Source organism: Eimeria necatrix, genomic scaffold (genome assembly GCF_000499385.1).
Source record: "Eimeria necatrix Houghton genomic scaffold, Enh_scaff214, whole genome shotgun sequence".
Classification (NCBI taxonomy): Eukaryota; Apicomplexa; class Conoidasida; order Eucoccidiorida; family Eimeriidae; genus Eimeria; species Eimeria necatrix.
The window spans coordinates 17,840-30,339 of NW_013655143.1; the positions used below are offsets into that span (position 1 = coordinate 17,840).

A 12,500-nucleotide genomic window follows, 5' to 3' on the forward strand; every position below is an offset into this window, starting at 1 on the left:
TATTTCTGTGGCCAGAAAGGTTGTGTGTCTTATCTATGGCATTCCCACTACTGCTCCCCGCTTGCCAGTAAGCGTGGCTCCCCCCTAACTATCTAGCTCTGCTGCTGCTGCTGCTGCTGCTGCTGCTGCTGCTGCGGCTACGCTGCTGTTCCGAGGGTGCTGCTGCAGTCCCTCAATGCTGCTGGCTGCTGCAGCCAGCAGCTGCTGCAGGCAGCAAGCAGCTGCAGCAGCTGCTGCAGCTGCCGCATCCCGCAGCAGCAGCAGCCGCAGCGCCGCGGGCCCCTGGTGCAGCCGCCGCTGCAGCAGCACCGCAGCACCGCAGCGAGCAGCAGCTGCAGCAGCTGCAGCAGCAGCAGCAGCAGCAGCAGAAAAGAAGGAAAAGGGCTCAAAAGTAAGGAAAAAAGGGGTCAAAAGAAAGGAAAAAAGAACTCGAAGAGAAGGAAAGAAAGGAGCCAAGAAGGAGGAAAGAAAGGAGTCCAGAAGAAGCAAAGAAGGAGTCAAAAAGAAAAGAAAATAAAATGAAGACATAAAGCACCTTGTCTCGCCACTGCTCCGAAGTGGCCAAAGAGAAAGAAGCCATGCGGTCGCCGCTGGGCAGCTGCCGCACTTCGGGCTCCAAGCCCACGCGGCCAATGAGGGTCACTCTGTTGACGGAGCGTTCGGCCTGAAAGAACAAAAAAGAAGTCCATTTGAAGGCAATTTCGAAACAAATTCTGCAACGGGGCCCCACTGGGGGCCCCCAGGGGCCCCCGGGGGCCCCCAGGCCCGGCCTGGCGCGAGAAATGAAGGCCGGGGGGCAGCTGGAAGCAGCAAACGAAAGAAAGCTGAAAGTTGAATTCGCTGGGGGGCTCTGGGGGCCCCCGGGAGGGCAGCAGCTGCCGGCTCGCACAGTTCAGCTGCAGCAGCAGCCTTGCAGGGGGAACAACAACAGCAGCAGCAGCAGCAGCAGCAACTGCAGCAGCAGCAGCAGCTGCAGAAACAGCAGCAACCGGCAGAAACGCTGCACAGTGAAGCTCACCAGCAGTATGGGGCCCCCATTTGCCCCCCCGGCGTCTCCCTCTGCCCTCAGCGGCGCAGCAGAGGCCCTTTTTGTTCTAAGAGGAACTCGCCCGGGGGCGCTGAGGCCGCGGCCGCCGTCAGACCCCAGCAGTCTGCTGCAGCCGGGGCGCAGGGGGGCCCCGTCTCGAGCTGCTGCCGCGCCAAGAGGCCCTTTCCAGCTGCTGCTGAGTTGGGGGGAGACAGAGAAAGCATTGGAGAAGAGCTGAGCCGCCGGCAGCGCGAGGATCAGCCCGAACACACACGCGAACACAGCCGCGGGCCCACAGGCCCCACCGCGCCTCGGCATAGTGCAGCGGGCAGCTCGAGCCCGTAGAAACACGCAGAGGAATTAAAAACTGCTTTTAATGCTCAGGTAAGGGGGTTAATCAAGCCGCAAACAGAGGAAGCCCGAGAACGAGCACGCATCGATGCTCTGCCGCAGCCGCCTATGCACTCCAGGGGATACTCTGTTGGAGCCTAAAGAATAACTTGAAAGGCTCAAAATCTCGATTGTTTCGCTTCTAAAGCCCTTCCCGCATAAAGATGATTAAACGAAGAGAGGCTGCGCGCTCGCCTGCCGCCGCCGAGATGTCTTCCTTGTACACGCAGAACACCCCTGATCTCGCCTGAAAACTGTGAATTGTCCGGCGAAACTTCTGGAAAACGAGCACTAAATATTCGGATTATTATTTTTATATGCAGTTTAGCCGAAACTGGAGAAAAGACGCCCTGAAAGAAGGGCTTTCCTCTTATCCCCCATCGCCTCTTCCGAAGGAGCCTGATGTCTTGCAAATCATGTTTGTCGCTACACACAAGTCTTTCTCACTTTCTCTCTGCATTTTTGGTGCCCAATTTGAGTCGATTTGGCTTCTTTTGTCCCACGGTTTCGTCTCTTTTCCTTCCGCAGAAGATGCTTGGTGGCTCCATGCCTGCAGGTGTTGCTAGCAGCTTTTGTGGTTGTGTCTCTGCTGATCTTTGCAGCTTCTCCTCCGCTCTTATTTGCTTCACCTGTGACCTTTTAGGAAGTCTTCTGTGTTCCGCCATTTTGGCTTTCGCTTCCCGGTAGTGGAGCAGCATTCCGACGTTGGCGAGCAGCAGCAGGGGCCACTGCACAGTTCGGTAGGGAGGTTCGTTTGTGTGGATGTACTCTAAGGGGAGGAATTTATCTTTTGGAGTTTCCCTAACTAGGGCTATTATTAAATATTGATAAAGAAGCTAATTAGGGCTATTAATTAGTGATGATAAGGAGGCAAAGTGAATGCAGCGAAGTCCATGTGGCGCAAAGAACGAGAATGAAAGATCTGTATATTGTGATCACGAAAGTGGCTCATTTGCTCCCAGCCTGGGGAGCTGATTCCTAGGAATAGAGATATTTGTTCATTTAAAATCTCTCTAAGAGGCAGCAGCAGAAGCAGCAGCAGCTGTTGCTGCTGCTGCTACTGCTGCTGCTGCTGCTGCTGCTGCTGCTGCTGCTGCTGACAGAAGGCTTCTGCTGCCGCAGTGCCCGAAAGACACAACGCGGGCCCCAAGAAGGCGCTGTGCAGGCGCAGCAGCCACAGCAGCAAACCGCAGCAGCAATTTGGCCTCTGGGCTGCAGCAGCACTTGGGAGCTGCTGCTGCTGCGCAGCCTTTGCCCCTTTTGCTGCAGCTCGAGGGCTTGAAGTTGTCTTTGCTGCTGCTGAAGCAGCGCTGCTGCAGCTGGAGTTACCCTGGGGAGTTTCTACTGCCTTTCTGTGGCTGCTAAACTTCCTTTTTCGGGTTTAAGGCCTTCAAGGCGGCTAAACCGGGCGGTTCATCACTGGTCAAATCTGCTGCTGCTGCTGCTGCTGCTGCTGCTGCTGACCGCTGCTTCCTTAACTCTCCATCGGGCTTGTAGAGCCACTGGGAACCCCTGCTGAGATCTCTGAAGTTCCAAAAGCTATTTTTCTTTTCATTTGTGTTTCTGCAGCTAGCTGTTTGCTGCCTGCTGCTGCTGGCTGGCACTACTGTGCTTGAGGGTTTCTGGAGTTCACTTGCTACCTGCTATTTGCTGTTCTGCTGCTTTCCCTTTTTTCGGCATTAAGACAAACAAGCAGCAGCAAAAGCCGCAGCAGCAGCAGCAGCGGCTCGCCAAAACAGCTCTGCAGACACTGAAAAGACTTGACGATCAGCTGCAGCAGCAGCATATTGATGCGACAATGCAGCAGCAGCAGCAGCAAATCGCGCGCAGTAGCCGCTGTGCACAGCTTGCCTCTTTCTGCTGCCTTTTACGCGCACAAACTGCAGAAGGCAAACATGAACTCAGAGCAAATTCACTTGTGCTGCTGCTAGAACAGCAGATCGCCGAGTTTCCGCGGAATCTTCAGAACCATTTACGAAAATGGCTGCGCGAGCAGCAAAAGAAGAGAAGAGAAATAAGCATGTGAACACATTGGACAGCAGCAAGTGAACTGTGTTGTTTGCAGCATCCGGACTGGCAAGCAGCCCAGTAGGGTCCTGCGGAGCACAATAACTGGAGGGGTCTTTGGGGAATCTTAGCGCGGAATTACGCTGAAATATAATAATTAAAATGGGAGATAATTAATTTAATTGCAGTTCGATGGAACGGCGAGGAGGGAACAACAAACGGAAACTTGAACGATCAGTTCACGCAGTCGTCGGCCCACAGTGGCTGGCTGCCGTTGTTTCCAGCGGCGACAAACAAACAAACGACTTTGTTTTTTATTTAAATTTTGGCAACTGTCTTAATTTATCAATTTCTGTCACTTCGCAAATATTTGGAGAACGTTTGCGAGTTTTTCTTGCCAACGGGGCGCGCTACAAGATCCTCGACGGGTTACGATGTTGTACGTCATTGAAAATGTTGAGGAGGAGATAGAAGTGAGCAATTAATACCCCTCACATCCGACGCAACAGCATACTAGCTTGTTTCAGAGTTCAATTGCGGCATTTGGGGCTCATTATATTCGTATTCCGAGAAATTTGAACAGTGAAAATGTGGGGAAGCTGCTCTGCGGCGCAGTAGAGGTCCGCAGCAGCCCACACGGCCTCGCCTCTCGCCCCAGCGACGAGCGCCCTTTGCACTGCTCCTGTGGGGCTCGGGACTTTAAGCTTTGCAGGAGAAAGCTGCTCTTTTTGTCTTTTTCCTTCAGCAGTGGTGTACCTTAGAGTACAAACACATCAGCGAGACTGTGGGCCCTTCCCGGGCCATTTTCACGAGCGTTCCCGCGAGGTGACTGCAGCAAATTGCTTTCCTCTCCTTCACTGGCTGCGCCTTTGTGTGCTGCTACGGGCGTGGCTTGCCGCTGCCTCTGTCTGCCCTCCGCAGGCAACTCGAGGACCTCCAGGCGCAGCTCCGGGCGCGGGTGCTGCCGGGTAAGCAGCCAGCAGTTTCTTTCTTGTTCAATAAAAGAACAAATAATTTACTTTGGGCTATTTAGTGGGGGCTGCGGGGCTTCTGGGGGCTGCGTGGGCGGCGCTGCTGCTGCTCCGGGGCCCCGCGTTCACCCGCCGGCCCGCCTTCGTCTTCTTTTCTTTCTCTTTTCTCTCAGACTCAGCAGACACTCTCGAGGAACTCAATTGGGACAGAGTTCTTCTGCTGGATGTCAGTGCGCAGCGGCGCAGCGAAAAGTTGCACTTCTGCACGCAGCCGCGCGGCGATCGCAGCAGCTTTCCAATTTCTTGAACACGGGGGCGAACATGGCAAAACTTGCACTTATTTCGATTTAATTTGCAATTATATCTCATAATATTATAAATTTAAATCCAATTAATTGAATTTTTCCTTTCTCGCAGATGGACGCGGACCAAGAGCTCACAGTCGCCGACGCCGACCGCTTCGACGCCGTGCTGGTTGGAGGCATCTTAGGTCAGCCCTCTTCAGCTTCCCAAGGCATCAGCAGCAGCAGCAGCAGCAGCAGCAGCAGCAGCAGCGGGAAGCAGCAAGCAAAGGCTAAGAACAGCTGCTGCGGCTGCTGCAGCATTGGCTGCAGCACCTGCTGCAGCAGCCGTTGCAGCTCGTTGCCGGGGCCAGCTGCAGTAGCAGCCGTTGCAGCCCCGCTGCCGCAGCAGCCCCTACAGCAGCTTCTGGATCCCGCTGCTGCTGCAGCAGCTGCTGCAGCAGCAGCTGCTGCAGCAGCTGCTGCTGCAGCCAGGCCTACGGCGCTGTTTGCTGCTGCTGCGCAGGCAATGTGCCTTCTGACGACAGAACTGCTGAAGTCCGGAAGCTGCGGCTGTCTCACGCGAGGCATTTGGGGCCTTTGCAGATGACCACCAACACGGCTGTCTTGGTCTCGAAGATCATTTTGGAGGGCAAGTTCCTTTACAACCTGCTGCTGCTGCTGCTGCTGCTGTTGCTGCTGGTGCTGCTGCTGCTGCAGCAGACTCTCTGCTGCTGGGGCAGGCAGCAGCAGCAGCGGGCAGCCCGCGTCCCGCTGCTGCTGCTTCGCTGCTGCTTTGCTGCTGCTTTGCTGCTGCTTTGCTGCTGTTTTGCTGCTGCCTTGCTGCTGTTTTGCTGCTGCTTTGCTGCTGCAGTGCCCTGGGGCTCGCGTTTGCTTCTTCTGTTGCTGCCAGCAACGCAGTGTAGATTCAAAGTGATGCAGAAATTCGCATTTTGCATTATTTTTGCATTATTAAATGATTTTTAAATGTTTTTTGCAATTTTAAATGTTTTTTTGAAGTTTTTTGCACCATTAAATGCATTTTGGAGGCTGTTTGCATCACTAAATGCCTTTCAAAAGACCTTTTGCATTGCTAAATGCCTTTAAAAAGACTTTTCGTTATTAAATGTCTTTAAAGGTACTTTGGCTGAAAATTCGCCTTTTTGCAGACAAAGTTTCCCTCAAAGACATCCCAATGGTGGACGAGCCCGAAATCCCCGCAGTGAGAAAACCCGTTTGCAAAAAGACAAACGAAAATGCAGCAAATAACAAAAAAAAAACCAAAAATAACAAAAAGAAAAGAAATAAATAAATAAAAATGATAAAAATAACAAACAAAAGTGCAAATATAAACCCAAATGTGCGCCACTGCGTCCGCCTCTGCACTATGCAATTATTTGAATTTATTTTTCTGCATTTATTTTTCAAGTTTTCTTTTTCTTTTTTTTTCTTCTTTTCCGGCTTTCCGCAGGGCCCCAACTCGAAGGAGTCGCTGGTGCTGCCTTTTCGCTACGTCGCCAAAAGTTATTTGACGAAAAGTGAAAGTGACAAAAGTGAGCCAAGCAGCTTTCTGTCGAGGTGTACAGACAGCTGGCGAGGCGGCCTCAGTGCATGCGCTGCATTTCTTTCCTTCTTTTCTTTTCTTTTCTTTTCTTTTCTTTTCTTTTCTTTTCTTTTCTTTTCTTTTCTTTTCTTTTCTACTCTCAGACACCCCTATTTTGCCCGAAGGCTTGCTGCCTTTCCTTATGGAAAGCGCCAATTCCCCGCTGCTCTAGCGGCAGCAGCAGCAGCAGCAGCAGCAGCAGCAGGAGACCTGCTTTAGCAGCAGCAGCAGCAGCAGAAGAGCGCCCGAGCAGCAGCAAGGAGTGCAGCAAATTTCATATGGATATGATGATTTGAATGACCCATAGTTCACGCAGTGCCCCCTGCAGCAGACTGCAAAGGGCTTTGCTGCAGCAGCAGCAGCAGCAGCAGCAGCAGCAGCACCGCCCCGCCAAAGGAGAAGCTGCGCAGCCGGGCGGGGCTGCTGCTGCCTGCTGCAGCAGCAGCTGAGGGGCGGCGAAGCTCCAGCTGCTCCAGTATTTGCAAATTGAAATGCCCAGCAGCAGCAGCAGCAGCTGCTGCTGCTGCAGCTAGCGAGCCAGGGAGCTGCTGCTTCCACCAAGTCCTTTTGCAAATTCCAAGTTTTGTTTCCGCCTTAAAAGCATTTTGAAAGATCTGGTGGCCGCAGCAGCCCGAAAGAGCTTCGCCGCTGCTGCCAGCAGCTGTCACTCCAGCACGGGGTACCTGCCAGCTGCAGCAGCAGCAGCAGCAGCAGCAGCAGCAGCAGCAGCGGGGCCCCGCGGAGCGAGGAATTAGCTGCTGCACTTCCCCAAGTGCGAAAAGACTCACCTGCAGCGCCGCGCAGCAGCGCTGCTGCTGCAGCAAAGGCCGCGGGGCCCTGGGGGCCCTGGGGGGCCCCCCAGAAGGCTGCAGCAGCGCAGCGGACTTTGCACAACTTTTTCAACATTTCTTTTTGTGGCGAAGTCATTGCCCGCCAGTGCTGCGGCTTGCGGCAGACCCCTGCAGCCGCGGCGTTGGGGTGTACGTACACTCCAGAGCCCCGCCCATAGACTCACCGCTGTACTTCGGGCCCGGCGCGCACCAGCCTGAGAAGTCACTTTTATTGTTGAAGACACTTTTATGCCAAAGTCACTTTTATTGAGGAAGTCACTTTTATGCCAAAGTCACTTTTATTGAGGAAGTCTTTTATTTCAAAGTCACTTTTATTTCAAAGTCACTTTTATTTTAAAGTCACTTTTATTTCAAAGTCACTTTTATGGCAAAGTCACTTTTATTGTTGAAGACACTTTTAATGGCAAAGACCTTTTGCAGACTTGGACTCGTGCAGCCAAGTCAGCTGCATGCAAAACAAACAACTGCATGCAAAGCAAACAAATGCATGCAAAACAAACAAATGCATGCAAAACAAACAACTCAAACAAATGCATGCAAAGCAAACAAATGCATGCAAAATAAATAACTCAAACAGCTGCATGCAAAGCAAAGACTGCATGCAAAACACTCACTTGCATGCAAAGCAAAGACTGCATGCAAAACACTCACTTGCATGCAAGACAAAGACTGCATGCAAGTAGGCCTTTGGGGGCTCACCTGAGTTGGAGCCGACTGGCTGCCACTCCTGGGGGCACTCTGAACAGTCTTCAGGGGCTTGGCCTGCAGCACAAAAAGAAATGAGTCCGCGCTGCTGCTGCTGCTGCTGCCGCTGCTGCTGCTGCTGCTGCTGCTGCTGCTGCTGCTGCTGCTGCTGCTGCTGCAGTTGGGAGCTGGCGACGCACCGAGGCAGGGCCAGCGGAGGCCGCAGAGCTGCGCGGCGTCTGGGGGCGTTGAGGTGTACGTACAGCTGAGTGTAGCAGCAGCAAACCTTTTCTTTCCTCTGCAGCCACAAAGTCAAAATGTCTTCTTTTCGGGCAGAACTCGGAGGCCCCGTAGCCTGCGGGTTTGCTGCTGCTGCTGCTCCGTCTTAGCCGCATTTTCGAATTGCAAACTCACCCTCGGGAGCTTCGCAAAGCGCAGAGTCCATCAGGTTTCGCCAGCCCAGCGGGCAGGGGGCTGCGAGGAAGTCTTGAGTGCCTGCAGGGGGGAAGTTCTCGAGAAAAAAGCTTTTAAATGGATAAAAAGAACTCCTTTTTAATAATTTTTAATAATATTTAATTATTGTTTTTTAAATCCGCTTTTAAATCCTCAAAAAGAGCTCCATTTCGCTCTTTTCCGCTCCAGCCGGACCAGGTGGACATACACCCGGAGCTGCGCACTGCATGCCACTGGGCTGTCCATACACCCGAAAAGCCGCTTTCTCCGCGCGCAATTAAATTCGGACTTCCACAAAAACAAAAAGACAAAAAGATGAAAAAATAAACAACTCGGAGACAGCTGCTGCTCCACAAGGCCCCCCTCTGAGGCCTACAGGATTGCTGCGTGAAGTCCGACAGGCAGGGCCACTCGAGGCCCCAGGCCTTCGAAAGAGCCTCTCGGCCTTCGAGGCCCATTTCCTTCAACTCCCCAGAGTCCCGGTAGCCCCCCGTGTACCCCTGAGGCACCCACCTCGTCCAGCAGCAGCAGCAGCAGCAGCAGCAGCAGCAGCAGCAGCAGCAGCAGCAGCAGCAGCAGCAGCGGTGATTGGCTGGAGTTGAAGGTTTTTGCTGCAGAAACGGCTTACCTGGGGGGGCTGGCAAGTGCCCGAGGAGGCCTCGAAGCGCCACGAGGAAGGGCAAGTGTGCGAAAAGTCTTTTTCTGTTTTTTATTTTTTTTTTTATTTTTGAAATTAATTTCAAGGAAGCAGCAGCAGCCCACCGCAGGGCTCGTCCCGGCAGGGCCACTCCACTTGGCCTGGGGCGCGGGGCAGCAAAAAAAGAAATAAAATAAAATAAATAAAATGAAATAAAATCAAATATTAAATAAAGTGGAAACTGCCTTTCGAAGGCTTGGGTGGACGTACAGTTGGCAGAGAAGTCCAACTTCTGCTCCTCCGTGAATCCAGAAAGGTTCTGAAGAATTTCATTTTTAAATTTCATTTTTATTTTTGAATTTAATTTTCTTTTTTAAATCCGCAAACGCACTTGGGAGGGCTCGCACTGCCCCAGGTAAGAGCTGTACATACACTCGGGCTCTTGCAAAAAAAAAAAAAAGAAATGGAAGTTGAGGGTCACTTGGGGGCGACGCAGACTCCGGTGTATATCCAGTGCACTGAGATTGGCAGTAATAATTCAAAGATGAAAAAAATAAAAAATAAAAAAAAAAAACTTTTCGGAATTGCAAAATTCGCACAAGGGCATTCCGCCGCGAAGTTCCTCCCGCCCAGCGGTCCACAGCGGTCTCCCCGACATGACCAGTGGACCTTGCACTCTGCAGTTGGGAAAAAGAATTAAATAAAAGAATTAAATAAGTTTGAAAACTGAAAACTCTTTTGAAAAGAATTAATAAATCTGAAAACTTCAAACTCCGCAAACTCCCAAAGGCACCTTCCTCGACGCGGCGTTTGCTGTCGCTGGAGGCGCCCGCCTCCACGCGCTGTACAGACACCAGAAAGGGCACTCGAAGTTGAAATTCTTTTCCTCTTCTCCATTTTTATTTTATTTTATTTTATTTTATTTTTTATTTTTTATTTTTTATTTTACCATCAAGTGGGGACAGCCCCCGGAGTAGTCCTTCGGGGCCGCGCAGTTTGAACTGTCCTGGGCTTTCCAGCCCGCGGGGCACTGCGGGGAGTCTGGGGCCGCGAAATTAAAATAAATAAATAAATAAACAAACAAACAAACAAACAAACAAACAAATAAATAAATAAATAAATAAATAAATAAATAAAGAGATAAATAAATAAATAAATAAATAAATAAATAAATGAATAAATAAATAAATGAATAAATCCGCGGCTCGAGAGGAAAGCTGAGGCCCACAGTCGCGGTCGCAGGTGTCTTCGGGCTGCAGCAAAAAAGCAATAAGTGAAGTTTGCTGCTGCTGCTGCTGCTGCTGCTGCAGCGCAGCAAAGCGGAAAAGAAAGCAAATTTGCTGCTGCAGCAAAAGCAACTCAGAAGCAAAGACAAGGGCCAACTGCAGCAGCTCACGGGGGCGGGCGCTGCGGCCTGGGCCCGTTTGGCCTGCGGGCTTTGCTGAAGTCTGAAAAAACAAAAGTGCGGAGAGACTCTGAGGGGTCACCGCCGCGTCCTGCAGCCCCGCGGAGGTGTCCATACACCGCAGCGCCCCAACAAGTCCAACAAACCTTCAAGGCCCAAGGAAGCTTCAGATTTAAAAGTGGAAGACTCAAACTTGGCAGCTCCGCAGCACTGAGTCCGCGGCGCCTGAGGCTGCTCAGCAGCGCCCCCAGCTGCGAGCCGCTGCGGCTGACGCCCTGGGAGGGGTCGACTGGAAAAGAAATTAAAATTAAAATTAAAATTTAAATTTAAATTTAAATTAAAATTAAAAAAAAATTCAAAAAACTTACACACGGGGAAAGCTGCTGCGGCCACTGGCGGCGAAGCTGGCAGCGGCGCTGCAGCCGGCGGGACGGCGGGGAAGGGGAGCTGGCCTTGGGCCACACTTGGCAGTGCAGCAGCAGCAAACTGTCCAGCTGGCACTGCAGCAGCAGCAGCAGCAGCAGCTGCTGCTGCTGCTGCTGCTGCTGCTGCTGCGGGCCTCTGCGCTGCTGCTGGGGAGCTGGGGGGAGGCGGAAAGGAAATGAGTCAAAGGGGAAAACCTGGAGCGGCTTGGGGGGGCAGCTGGGGCGGCGGGCGGCCCAAGAGAGTGCCGTCCTTCATCTGCAAAGTGCCGTAGTGCAAGTTGGGCTCGAAGGTCGCGGCCAGCGGCGCTGAAGGGGCCTTCGGGAGGACAGCCGCGCGGACTCCAACGTCTGAAGAAGTTGGAAAAGACCAAATTAGCCCGGGAGAGGCTAAGTGGACGGGCCGGCCCAGCGGGTCCAGCTGCAGCACGCCCGACGGCAGCGCCACGCGCACTGCGGCTGCGCACGGACTCCGCAGGGAAAGCGGCGGGAAAGCCAGCTCCGGCCCCGCCAAAAGCACAAATTCAACTAATAAAAACAATTTCATGCTGAGTATTTTCTTTTTAAGCGGCTTCGTTCGTTGAAATCTTCTGTGGGAAGCGCCGCGCGGGAAGGCACTACTCGCCGCTGCAGAGGTGGACGTACACCTCAACGCCCGCTGAAGAAGCCGAAGATCCACTGCTGCTAAAGGGCTCCCTAAACTCCGATTTCTTCATTAATTCTTTTGACTAAAATCCAATTTATGCTTCGACTTTTTCGCTGCTTGTGGGTTTCTTTGAGGGAACTACTTTGGCGTTTCAAGAGACATCGGCCGACGGCCAACAGAAGCTGAAGGCGTCTTGGATCGCTCGGCTAATCCAACTGTTGGAAGCAAATTTTCGAGTTAAAAAATCTGAAATTGGGGGAAATTTATATATTTTTGGGAATTAATGTGAATTAATGTTTCTAATTTCTCGCTGATGATGAGGAAACGCCAATATCTCGGGCGGCGAGTGGTGGTCGGTGGTTGGACTCCGGGTCTCGGCTCAGCCTGCCGTGCAGCTGCAGAAGGCCCTTAGCCACAAATTGTTATTTCTTTAATAACAATTTAATAACAATATTTGTTTGTTTTTGAAGAAATAAGAAGCAGAAGAAAGCTCGTGGCTGCCCGTCTCAGCTCGAATGCACCGGGCCAGCGCACGAGGCTGGTTTGCAAGTCCCGGAAGCTGCGCCGACGTCTCTGCAATCATCTCGCGAGTTATTGGACTTTTAATTTGCATTTTTTGACTCAAAAAGTCCAAAAAAGTCCAAAAAAGTCCAAAAAATTCAAAAAAAAATCAAAAAAAATTCAAAAAATTTATTTTTTTTGCAAAGTTTCGCCGCGATGGCTGCAGAGAACTTTCGCCAGCTGGACGCAGCGGACTTCCCGGAGAGCATCGACGAGTATGGGCGCGAAGATGCCAAGCGAGAAGAACTAATTAAAAAAAACAGACAAATAAATGAATAAATAAATAAATAAATAAATAAATAAATAAATAAATAAATAAATAAATAAACAAATAAATAAATAAATAAAAATAACAATGAATAAATAAATAAATGAATAAATGAAAATAAAAAGAATTAAAAAATTTGGCCAGTTGGTTCGTTTGCAAGAAGTAGAAAGTGTTCAAACCGGTCGAAATCGAATTTAAAATAACTGCAAATAAGAAAAAAATAAAAATAAAAACTTCAATTTATCAATTGATCAATTAGTTAATTAATTAATTAATTAATTAAGTAATTAATTA

The 12,500-nt window shown here is 51.0% G+C and overlaps 3 protein-coding genes across 3 annotated transcripts in view; 1 reads left to right on the plus strand and 2 right to left on the minus strand.

Annotated features, from left to right (window-relative positions):
• ENH_00029340 (Single-stranded DNA-binding protein, related) overlaps positions 1-1,345 on the minus strand; it is a gene marked incomplete at both ends in the record, with an annotated part of 3,098 nt that extends 1,753 nt beyond the window's left edge. Inside the window, 2 exons of the mRNA XM_013584835.1 lie at positions 536-664; positions 1,019-1,345. Coding sequence (XP_013440289.1) covers positions 536-664; positions 1,019-1,345 — 456 coding nt within the window. The remainder of the gene's footprint in view (positions 1-535; positions 665-1,018) is intronic.
• Positions 1,346-3,858: 2,513 nt separating this feature from the next.
• On the plus strand, positions 3,859-6,498 carry ENH_00029350 (hypothetical protein, conserved; the record flags this gene model as incomplete). The annotated part of the gene is made up of 8 exons (XM_013584836.1): positions 3,859-3,897; positions 4,170-4,249; positions 4,310-4,392; positions 4,569-4,621; positions 4,813-4,885; positions 5,203-5,328; positions 5,846-5,898; positions 6,148-6,498. 8 exons carry the CDS (start codon positions 3,859-3,861, stop codon positions 6,496-6,498), a joined length of 858 nt encoding a protein of 285 aa, XP_013440290.1.
• A 1,701-nt stretch (positions 6,499-8,199) lies between these two features.
• Positions 8,200-11,278, minus strand: ENH_00029360 (hypothetical protein, conserved; the record flags this gene model as incomplete). Its single annotated transcript, XM_013584837.1, has 7 exons — positions 8,200-8,309; positions 8,644-8,772; positions 9,296-9,346; positions 10,129-10,157; positions 10,301-10,352; positions 10,452-10,598; positions 10,930-11,278. 7 exons carry the CDS (start codon positions 11,276-11,278, stop codon positions 8,200-8,202), a joined length of 867 nt encoding a protein of 288 aa, XP_013440291.1.
• Positions 11,279-12,500: the final 1,222 nt, after the last annotated feature.